The sequence below is a fragment of the Pteronotus mesoamericanus genome, unplaced genomic scaffold, assembly GCF_021234165.1.
Source record: "Pteronotus mesoamericanus isolate MK-2021 breed Mesoamerican mustached bat unplaced genomic scaffold, CSHL_Meso_final contig_164, whole genome shotgun sequence".
NCBI lineage: Eukaryota > Metazoa > Chordata > Mammalia > Chiroptera > Mormoopidae > Pteronotus > Pteronotus mesoamericanus.
In genome coordinates, this window is record NW_026555065.1 from 9,317,638 (window position 1) to 9,329,935 (window position 12,298).

The following is a 12,298-nucleotide window of genomic DNA, read 5'->3' on the forward strand; positions in this document are numbered from 1 at the left end:
TCATATCCTTTTTTTTCCTTACAATATTTTGGTTTTAATTCTTGAGTAGTTTTTAAAAAAATATTTATTTTTAGAGAGAGGGGAAGGGAGGGAGAAAGGGAGGGAGAGAAACATCATTGTGTGGTTGCCTCTTGTGTGCCCCCACTGGGAACCTGTCCTGCAACCCTGGTATGCGCACTGACTGGGAATCATACTGGCAATCCTTTAGTTAGCAGGCCTATGCTCAATCCACTGAGCCACACCAGCCAGTGCGTGAGGAATTTTTAAAAATCATCACTCGAGGATTTGTTTTTATTGATTTTTAGAGAGGAAGGTGGGGGGAGAGAGAAGAGAGAAACATTGATATGAGAGAGAAATAGAAATATTGATTGGTTGCTTCCCATATGTGCCCCAACTAGGGCTTGAAACTACAACCTAGGTATGTGCCTTGACTGGGAATCAAACCTGCAGCCTTTTGGTTTATGGGATGATGCTCCAGCAGGCCAGGGTTTGAGTGTTTTTGTTTTTTAAAGTGGAAGAGTAGGCTGCTTTTTTTAGTTTTTTTGTTTTTTTTCGTGGTTCCCTTCTATTAATATTGGGGAAGAGTTGTGTAATACAGTTTTAATACTTTATCTTACCTTCAGTGATTTTTTTTTTTTTTTACATTACTGAGATCATACAAATATTGATATTTGGGCATAGTTAAAACATAGAAGAGGATATGGAAGAGGATATTGAAGTAGCCTTGATAACTTGATGTCCCTGAGTAGCATTTTAAACTTTCGCAGTTAAACCCCGTGAATCATGTTCTATCTCATATATAAAGGTTCAGAAAATCATTACCTAGGTCCTTTGCCAGTAAAAGTAAACATTATTTTGCTTTATAAAATTTCTTTGTGTGTGGGACAGAGAAAAGGTGACTTTGTTTAACAATTCCCCCATTGTGTTCTACCCATGCAAATAATTGAGCTTTTATCACATGTGCTTTAATGGTACAAGAATCGTTACTGTTTTAAGTTATCAACAGTGACAAAATAACTTTAACTGAAGCGTGACTTTAAAAGTTGACATTTTTGCTTCTGAAAAAGGAGTGGAATCAGTAACTTCACAATGCCAAATATATGCTGTGGCTGTTCAGTCCACTTCAAAGAGATATAATTCAGTAATCCAGTAGAAATCCTACATTTGATCTTCAACATGAAAGAAATTACCCCAAAGTTCTCTTACTATAACTTTCCAATTCTTGATATTTTCTCTTGTGTTGGATATTTTTTAAAACTCAAGTATGAACTTAAAAATATTTTTAAAGAATGTGGAAAATGCATATGATTTCATTATTTAGTCTTGATTTTTAAGGTTTCCTACCAGTAGACTTCTACCCTTGCTTCATTGTATTTTCTTTGCTAGTTGCAAAGATAGTTTTGGACTCCATTCTTGTCACCTTTCTTGAGAGAAGCAGAGCATTGAAGAGTATGGTGAAGTAACTCAAAAGTTGAATGGTTCTTTGATGCCACCCCTTGTGCTAAGCAGTTTACATGCATTTAAGATAGCCATTGTTGTTGCTATTTACAAATAAAAGATAATTACCCACTTATCTGGTCACTGCTAGAGAGTGTCAGAATTCAAACCTAGTCTGACTTTAATCCCAAATTTATGGCCTCAGTTTGTGTATATAGTTTTGAAAGGTAAGTGTGGGAGAAGGAGAAATAGGAAGAGATGATGATGATGATGACGGTGACGACTATGCCAGCCATACCATGCATACCATCCATATCATCCATACCATCCATGATATGTGTATGGTAAGCACTTTGCTAATTGATTTGCATATAAAGGTTAAATCATTTATTCCCTGTAGCAGCCTTAACAGAGGTATTCTGCTTATCTCCATTTTAAGGATGGAAAACTGAAACTGAATTTGCCATTTGATCAGGGAAACAAGCTAACAAATGAAGGTAGTGAGATTCAAATCCATGTAATTTTTTTAGTCTAGTAAATGATACAATAAAATTTGCTATCTGAACCATTTCTAAGTGTACAGTTCAGTAATGTTAAGTATATTTACCTTGTTCGGTCAGTCTCCAGGACTTCAACCCAAATGATTTGACTTAAGTTTGTGTCCTTAACCATATACTGGCTAGCCACTGAATGCATAAACAGAAAATTTAGTAATGGAACACTTAGGCTTTATATAACACATAAGGTAAACCATTATAGATTTTTTTTTTAATTTGGTATTTTATTGGTTTTATAAAAGAGGGCAATTTTCTGCAGGAATAAATTTTACTTGTCAAGGAATTTTTGATGTCTGTTCATAATGGGAGTGGAGAAAACAGGATCAGCTTTATCCTTGTGCCTGAGAAGAAAAAAAAGGAAACTAGGGGATAAACCGAGAAACGATGATTTTTAAGACAGTCGTCTCCAGGAGGTGATGGACAGTGATGTCTGAGAGAGAGGAAACAAATGAGTTAAGACCTGTGATTGTTCCAGCTTCCTACCTTGGGAGAATTTCCATCTGCACTGCTATGAGAGGGAACCTAGGTGTAGGCCAACAAATTTTTGAGTTGAAGAGATGGAACAGAGGAGAGTTGAGGGAAACAAAACAGAATTCACAGACAGAATATCAGAGGTGGAGAGTGCTGCATAGAGAGAATCCCTGAGATCTGCCAATTATTTGCCTGGAGTTCGCAGATTATTGATCAGAGTGTACATGCGAAGAAATTACCTGAGGTGCATGAAAGAAGCAGTACCTCATGTTTACATATCATGAAATAGTAGTTGCTCTCATTGGTCACACTGGAAATACTCATAATTTGTGGAGCAGTGGGGTAGAATACTCAGATAGGTCTTGTCTCATTAGTGGGGAATAATTGGCCTTATACTGAGCACTCATAACTTCAAAATCCAAAAGGGTCAAACTGTTTCTGAGCAATTTTACTTTGTCTTTTAACAAAGTCTAGGAATATTTATAAGAATACAAACAATGTCCAGAGCCCAACAAGGTAAAATTCACAATGCCTGGCCCCCATTTAGTGAAAGATTATAAGGCATGCAGGAGTGAAGCAGGAAAACACTATAATGAGAAGAATGAGCAGTCTGTTTAAACCAATTCACAACTGACATAAGTATTAGAATTAGCAGACAAGAACATTAAAAGTTATTATAACTGTATTCCTTATGTTTAAAAAGCTACATAAGGACATAGAAGATAAGAAACAGATACAAATCTAACTTCTAGAAATGAAAACTACAGTATTGTTCAATGGAAAGTACACTGGGTGGCATTAACAACAGATCAGATATTGCAGAATATTAGTAAACTAGAAGACATAGTAATAGAAACTACTCGAAACAGAAAAAAGAATTGTTGCTAACTATGAGAGACCCTTAGAGTGAGCAGTGGGAAAAGTTTGAATCATAATATACTTGTAATTGGAGTCCTTGGGTAGGGGGAGTAAAAATTGAAGAAATAATGGTTGAAAAACTATAAATCCATTGATGCTAGAAGTTCACTGGTACTAAATTTCAAGAAGTATAACAAACGAAACAGTATCATAATCAAATCGCTTACAGCCAATAATAAAAAGGAAAATCTTAAAAGCAACTGAGAAGGGAAAAGATGTTATTTTCAGACTAGTAAAGAAAAGGATGACAGACTTTTTTTCCCCTCTACAAAAGCCACCTTTTCCCCACCGCTTTCTTGAAGATACACTTGCTGCTGAAATTTCACAAGCTGTGGCTTACCCAGTCTGAAACACTCAAGTGTGCAAATCCTGTGACGTGCACAGCACAGCTGTCCTGTCCTCTCACAGTCCCTGGAGAACAGAGACAACAGGTTGTCAGCTATCTAGGCCTGAGGATTCCCATATTCTCTGCTCCTCCTTGAGTGACCTTGAACAAATCTCTGCCTTTCCTACACCCTGGGAGCTCTTTGAATAAAATGTAGAAATGGGGTTTTACTGGAAAGTGAGTTTGGATTAGTAAGATGATGACAGGTGAAATTCATTCATTCATTTGCTCATGCGTTACGTCTGCATTCCACAGTTACATTCAAATGTATATTATGAGTTAATGTTGGTGCAAAAATCATGTATGTGCTGGAGACAAAGATGAATACAATGTTTCTGTCCTTAAAGAGATTGCCCTTAGTGTGAGTGACTTGAGTTGGTCAATTAACAAAAATCCAAGGAGAATGACATAAATGTTCTAATAAAAATGTATCGGTAGAGCCCTGACTGGTGTGACTCAGCTGGTTGGGTGTTGTCCCTTAAAGTAAAGGGTTGTGGGTTTGATTCCTGTTCAGGACACTGGGTTGCAGATTTGGTCACTGGTCAGGGTGCTGCCAGAGGCAACAGATCGATGTTTCTCTTTCACGTCAGTGTTTCTTCCCCTCCCCCTCTCTCTAAAAATAAATAAACAAAATCTTTAAAAAATGTATCAGAATTTCTGTCAACAAGCCTGCCTACACTTATTTGGGCTAACCCCCTTATTTATCTGTACATGGAAATGCTAGCTGAACAAAAGAAAAGAAGAAAAGAAAGAACTCAAACCCAGAGAGAGTGGAAAGTAGGAGCTAATATCGGATTAGCCCAAGAGATTTTTTTAGACCTGCATGTGGGTCCTTGGGGGGACTGGTATCTTCATGGTTGTATTGGCATGAGGCATGGTCTTGAGCATGCATCAATTTGGAACTGTGATTGAATCCCCTTGACTAAGCCAGTGACTTAAAAATTTTCCCATTCCAAGGAAAGGAAATTAGGAAAACTAAATTCGTCAATGTATGGAAGTGGCAAGTCATCTTTTTAAAATTACTATATTTTATTGATTATGCTATTACAGTTGTCCCAATTTTCCCCCTCCACCCAGCACCCCCAACTCCCTCAGGCAATCCTCAGACCATTGTTCATGTCTATGGGTCCTGTGTATAGGTTCTTTGGCTACTCCATTTCCTACACTGTACTTTACACTCCCATGGCTATTCAGTAACTACCTATTTGTACTTCTTAATACCCTCACCTCTTCACCCATTCTTCCATATCCCCCTCCCATCTGGCAACGATAAAACTCTGTACGTAGCCATGATTCTGTCTCTGTTCTTCTTTGCTTAGTTTGTTTTTTAAATTGTTATGTATTCATTGTCATTTTATTGTTCATAGTTTTGATCTTTTTCTTAGATAAGTCCCTTTAACATTTCATATAATAGTGGTTTGATGATGATGAACTCCTTTATTTTTTTTCTTGTCAAGGAAGCTCTTTGTCTGCCCTTGGATTCTAAATGATAGTTTTGCTGGGTAGAGCGGTCTTGGCTGTAGGTCCCAGGTTTTCATGACTTTGAATATTTCTTGCCAATCCCTTGCTGTCAGAAATTGAGTTGAATGGAAGTCCAGCAACTACAGAATTAAAGAAACCACATCCATGAAGACTGGTAGGATAGACGGAGATGCAGAATGGGCTGTTCCCAAATCAACTTTTGGTGGATAAAAATTTGGGAGGAATATCACTGGAATGAGGAGTCCCAACCCCAACCAGGCTCCCCAGCCCAGGCTCCAGTGCCAGGAAAATAAGTTCTGATAACTTCCAGCTGAAAAAATCAGGGGGAATATGTTGGTAGAAGAAACTAATGGAATCCCAAGCAGTTTCTCCTAAAGAATCCATACACAGACTTACTCAAACTCACTCACTCTGAGCTCCAGCACCAGGATAGCAGGTTGAAAGGTACCAGTGGCATACAGGGAGAAACTGAGATGTCTGGCATCAAGGCGAGAGCTGGGGGACAGCCTTCTCCCAGAGAGAAAGGTGGGAAGAGGCCAGTGTCCTTTTTCTGAAACTTCACCCCATTGAGTCACAGAGCTGGAAGGCTGGTGCCATCTCTGAGACTCCATCAGCCTGGCTGGAACTGTTTGCCTGCCCTGGAGATCCCCAGACACTTGGTCTCACGCAACTTATGGGCCCAATCAGGCTGATTTTCTGGATGAATGTATGGTGTTGGCTTATGCTTCATAACTTCCTAAATCCTCTAAAACAAGCAACAGCTAGCCTTTGTGAGCTCTCAGCTCCTGTATCTCTTGCTAAGTGGCCCCAGGCCCGACACTAGCAGCAGCTAGCCTAGCTTCACAGCTTGGTTTCTCCTGGGAATCTTCAAGCCCAGCACAAGTAGCAGCCCTCTCAGATTGCTTTATTGCTCAGGTAGGGTGGCCCCAGGAAAACACAGGTGGGGGCTGACCTTGGTCTTCATCATCTGGGAAACCACAGCCCTGTGCACAGCTGCAGACCACGTTGGAATACCACCACCTTGTCCCCACAGAGCTGATCCTCCATGGATGTTGGAGGCCAGTGATCAATGGTCACAGTCAGTCCTTGCAGCTGACTGGCCTGGGTAAACACCTTCCATTGACCTGCTAGCAGCAATCAAGACCCAACTAGAAGAGGAGGGTGTACTTAGCCCACACAAAGGGTGGACCTTGAGTACACAGCTTGGATAGTAGGGGAGGCTGTGTCACTAGACTCTAAGGTCAGCTACTACATTAGCCCATGCTACCAAGGCAGGTAGTCATAGCAGCTCTACGTAATATATGGAAACAAACACAGGGAGGCTGTCAAAATGAGGAGACAAAAGTGGCCCAAAGGAAACAACAGATCAAAACTCCAGAAAAAGATCTAAACAAAATGGAGATAAGCAGTCTATCAGATGCAGAGTTCAAAATACTGCTTACAAGGATGCTTGAGGAGCTTAGTGAGGACCTCAACAGCATAAAAAAGATCCAGTCATAATTGAAGGGTTTGCTAATTGAAATAAGGATGGCAGACTTCTTGTCAGAAGGAATACAAATACAAATTTGGTCAGGCAACATTAGAAAAAAAAATACAAAACCTGTCAGTCTGGAATTCTATGTCCAATGAAACTGTCTTTCAAAAATGAAGACATAATACTTTCAGACATACAGAAGGGGAAAGAATTTTTTGCCAGCAGAGGAAAGGTTAGAGGAAGTCATCCAGGTAAAGGAAAATGATGCCAGATGGACATACAGATCTACACAAAGGAATGAAAAGATCTGGAAATGATAGAGAAGATTTTTCGTGTATATATTTATATCAAGATAATTGTGAGTTTGAACCAAAAGAATAACAGCGTATTGTGGAGTTTATAAGATATATGTAAATAAAACACATGATGGCAATAGCCTAAAAGCCAGGTGGAGAAAAATTGAAGTATACTAATGTCAAGTTGTTATACCTGAAGTGTTGTAATACCACTTGAAGGTAGGCTGGGATAAATTAGAGGTATATGCTCTAAGCCCTAAAGCAACCATTAAAATAACCAAAGTTTTGCTAATAAGCCTATGAAGAGATAAAGTGGAATCATTAAAAACAAAACAAAACAGCAAATAGGCAAAAAAAGGAAAGGGAACAAAGAGCAGATGAGAAAAATAGAAATATATAGCAAGGTGATATACTTAAATCTAACCACATTTGTAATCACTTTAAATGTAAATGATGTAAGCACCCCAATTAAAAGGCAGAGATTAATTGGTTTTGATACAAAAGCAATATCCAACTATTTGCTGCCTACAGCAATCTCACTATAAGTATAAAGACACCATTAGATTAAAGGTGAAAGGATGGAAAAAGATAAATACCTTTTTACAAAAAAAATGTAATGACAATGCTAATATCAGACAAAGTAGATTTTAGAACATAGAATATCACATAGAATAAAGATCATTTGATTATAAGGGAGCCAATGCAAAAAGCATAGTAGTTATTTATTAATATTTATGCATGTAATAACAGAGCTGCGGGAATTAGTGAAGAAGAGAACTGCAAGGAAAAATAGTCATAAATCACAGACAAAGATTTCAGTACCTCTTAATAATAGAATAGGTAGGTAGAAAATCAGTAAGGGTAGAGAAGACTTGAACAGCACTGTCAACCGGCCTGATCTGGTTGACATTTCTAGAACACTCTACTAAATAAACAGAGATTGACATTTTTAGAACACTCATCCATTAACAGCAGAGTACATTCATTTCAAGTGCATATGAAACATTTGCAAGGATAGACCATATTCTGCATCCTAAAATAGTCTGAATGTATTTAAAAGAATTGATGTCATATAAAATATGTTCTCTGACTATAGCGGAATTAAATTGGAAGTCATTAACAAAGATACAAAAAATGCTTGGCATTTGGAAACTAAGTAACAAACTTCTAAATAGTACATGGACGATAGAAGAAATGAAAGGGAAATTAGAAAGTATGTTGTTGGGAGAAAAAGTAAGTATATTGAACAGAAGGAAATGGCAATACAACAGATCTGTGGGATGCTGCTAAAGCAATATTAAGGGGACAATTATAGCACTAAAAACCTGGAGTAGAAACAAAGGAAGGTCTTAAATCAGTGGCCTCACCTTAGTGAAACTTAAAAAAAAAAAAAGAAGAGCAATTAAATTCAAAGCAAGCAGAAGAAAAATAATAAAGATAAAAGTGAAAATCAACAAAATAGAAAACAAATATTGAACGAAAAATCAAAGGAAAAAGAAGCCAGTCCTTTGAGAAGATCAGTAAAATCCATAAATATTTACTATCCTAATTTGGAACAAAAGAGAGAAGATATAGATTACTAGTATCAGAAATGAGAGGTTCAGAAGATATAAAAACATTGTAAGGGAAAATTATGAACCACCTTATCTGACAACTTGGATGCAATGGGCAGAATCTTACCAGAACTCACTCGAGAAGGAGATAACCTGAATAACTCTGTATATTGAAATTGAAATTGTAGTTAATATTATGTATTACATATATACAGTATATCTATATTGAAATAGAAATTGTCAGTTAAACTTTTTCACAAAGGAAACTCCAGGCCAAGATGGATTCATTGGTGAATTCTATAAAACATTTAAGGAGGAAATAATACTAAAATTCTACATAAATTTGTCCTGAAAATTGAAGAAAAGGTGCTATTTCCCAGCTCAATTTTTACTGATATTAAAACCTGACAAAGACAATAAGTAACAGGAGGCTACAGACCAGTGTCTCATGAATATAGATAAAAATTCTAAACAAATTGTAGCAAATAGAATTCAATAATGTAAAAGATTATACACCATGACCAAGTGGGGTTTATTGGAAAATGCAATATTGGTTTAACATTAGAAAATCAGTCAATTTGCTACATTAATAAACTAAAAAGAAAAACAAATATAATCATCTTAATTGATGCTCAAATAGCATATAAGTCAACATTTGTTCTGATAGTTTTTATCACCAAAGTAAGAAGAGAAGAGAACATCCTCAACCTGGTAAAAGACGTACAAGAGAAACCTATGCTGGATATCCAAACTTGATTATGGTTGAAAGTTTCTTTACAATATATTTTTTTAAATGTATATATATCTAAGACAAACCTATGGCTAACATCCAAACTTTTGTGTATGATTGAAATTCCTATTAAGTTTATTAAAAATGTATGTGTAAATAAAGTAATAGGATTAATTACAGTGATTTCATACATACTTGTAGATACTTGAATGATCAAGGAATCGTAAGAACTAGAATGAGCCTTCAAGATGATACTAATTCAAAGTGTTTATTTTTCATAGGTCAGTATGGAAATCCTTTAACTAAATACATTAGACATTATGAAGGATTATCTTATGATGTGGATTCATTACACCAAAAACACCAGCGTGCCAAAAGAGCAGTTTCACATGAGGACCAGTTTTTACGTCTAGATTTCCATGCCCATGGAAGGTGAGTAAATTTATTGCCCACTTGAGTTTGAAGTTCCCCTGTATTCAATCTAATTTAAAAGAAGAAATTTTGCTCTTAATTTATATCCTCTAATTGAAAGGTCTCTAATAGGAAGTTCAGCCTACACTGAAATTTGGTATATACTTGAAACAATGTTTTCTTTTAAAATGGATTGCCCTTTTCATATTGTTAAGGAAACAATCATTTAAATATTTTAAAATTTATGAATTAGATCCTCTATAATGTTATTAGAGGGTATATCTTTAAAGATTTTATGTTTATAGTTTTCTACTACTTTTTAAGTGTTTTATGGTCAATATATCTGTCTTTTGGTACCAATAGTGAAGATAGCTGGTTGTATGCTTTTGAATAAATCATTTAGTATCCCATGAACTCAATTTTATCAGCTTTAAAATGACAACCTGTAGATAGATTGCCTACTGTACTGCTCAATTCTCAGAATTGTTAAGGGATAAAGAACAGGTAGTCAAGGGGGAGAGAAAAAAATCAGTTATTTAGTGCTTGTTGTGTTCCAGGTGCATAGATGCTTATATGCATTTTCTTATTTAATTTTCTCAACACCTAAACAAAGTAAATAGCTTTATAACTGAGGAAACTAAGGCTCAAGTAAGTTTATGTCTTTAAAATTACACAGCACAGGCTTGGCCTACACCTAGCTAACTCAAAGCCCGATGTTTTTTTTCTTTCTGTCTGTTAGGGGTACTTAGATTCAAAGTCTTTGAGTATTCTTTGTCAGACTCTCTTACTTGCCTGCTGTAATTAATAAATCTATTCCTTTCATACTTTTTTTACTGGTATAAATTCATTTATTATTAACTTCCTAATAGGTTTCCCAGTTTTCACTCTGTTTATCATTAAAGCTATCCTATGTACTGCTATAAGATAACTCTTCCTTAAATCCTTCCTTTTTCATGCCCACTTATTTCTCTAAAATCTTCAATAACAATTGTTAGGCAGATTTCTTAACTTGACTTTCAAGAACCTCTGTAAATTAATTCTAGTCTATTATTCTAAAATTACTCTACTTCCCAACATTGTTTCACTTAGAATGATCTTCTGATTGCTGTTTAAGCCATGTACAGTTTGTTCTCTCTGTCATTTATCTTAAAATAATTCTCATCTTCTAAAAAAAATTATTTGGGTCAGGGGGAGAGAGACATACAGACATTTGATTTGTTATTCCACTGACTTAGGTAATCATTGGTTGCTTCTTGTATGTGCTCTGACAGGAGCTTGAACCGACAGCCTTGGTGTATCGGGACAATGCTCTAACCATCTGAGCTACCCGGACAGGGCCAATTGTAATCATCGTTTTTTTTTTTAAAGATTTTATTTATTTATTTTTAGAGAGGAGAAGGGAGGGAGAAAGAGAGGGAGAGAAACATCACTGTGCAAGAGATTGCATCAGTTGGTTGCCTCTTGCATGCCCCAAAATGGGGAACCTGGACTGCAAAGCTAGGCATGTGCTTTGACTGGGAATCGAACATGCTACCTTTTGGTTTGCAATCCACTGAGACACAGCAGTCAGGGACAATTATCATCTTCTAATGCACAATTCACGTTCCACTTTTTTTTAGCTTTGCCTATACCTTTAAATTACTTATTACTGGCATTATATTCATTCTCCCTTTTCATGGATATATTTCCTGTTTATTTTTCTATACCTGTATTTTTATTTCTCATGGGCAGAGAACCTGGCTGCTATTTAATATGTCCATTATTTGCAGTTATAGTACAAATGCTTAAGAAATATTTTAATGGATGAAAAATCAGATAAGAAGTAACATGAGACAAAGTATTTTGTACATGAAAATAAATGCATTACCTAATTTAATCTATTTTCCGTATTATAATCATCATTGTAGAAAAAATTATGTTTATAAAATCTCCTACTTTGATTTGGAGAAACACATTCAATTCAGGGTCTGTTTGTTTTCTTGATAAAAATTTTAGTGGCAGCATTTCATGTAAATTTTTATGACCCTTAACTTCCGATATATTTTCAAAGATTTTCTTTATTCTTAGAGTGGAAGGGAGCGAGAAAAAGAGGGAGAGAAATACTGATTCAAGAGAGAAACATCAATCAGTTGCCTGTCGCACGTGCCTCAAATGTGACTGAACCTGCAACTCAGGCATGTGCACTGACTGGAAATTGAACCAGTGACCTTTTGCTTTGCTGGACGATGATCCAGCCAACTGAGCTACACCAGTCAGGGCAACTTCAGATATTTTTAGATTACCCATTCTTTATTAGTATCATGAAATAATATATAATCATTAAATCTCTCTAAGGTTTTAGTGACTACCTCAAAACAAACTTAATACTTTTTCCAAATATGGTGTGACTGCCAAAAAGAAAAGTTGAGATTTTAGACGCCTTTGGTTTGGATACCACATTCCTATTAAATCATTAGATTTTTATTAGATCTGTGTGTGTGTGTGCATGTGCATGTGTGAGAGAGAGTGAGAGCACACATGTGTGCAAGTGTGTGAGTGCGCAATGTTGTTTAGTCATCCAAGAAATATTGACTGCTAGTTAAAA

At 36.3% G+C, this 12,298-nt stretch overlaps 1 protein-coding gene across 2 annotated transcripts in view; it reads left to right on the plus strand.

The window, feature by feature from the left end:
• Nucleotides 1–12,298, plus strand: part of ADAM10 (ADAM metallopeptidase domain 10) — a 126,690-nt gene that overhangs the window by 25,999 nt on the left and 88,393 nt on the right. For both annotated transcript variants that reach the window (XM_054565359.1, XM_054565358.1), the window contains one exon: nucleotides 9,585–9,735. Coding sequence is in view for 1 of the 2 variants with exons in the window: in XM_054565358.1 (XP_054421333.1) it covers nucleotides 9,585–9,735 (151 nt within the window). In the remaining variant the exon portion in view is untranslated. The remainder of the gene's footprint in view (nucleotides 1–9,584; nucleotides 9,736–12,298) is intronic.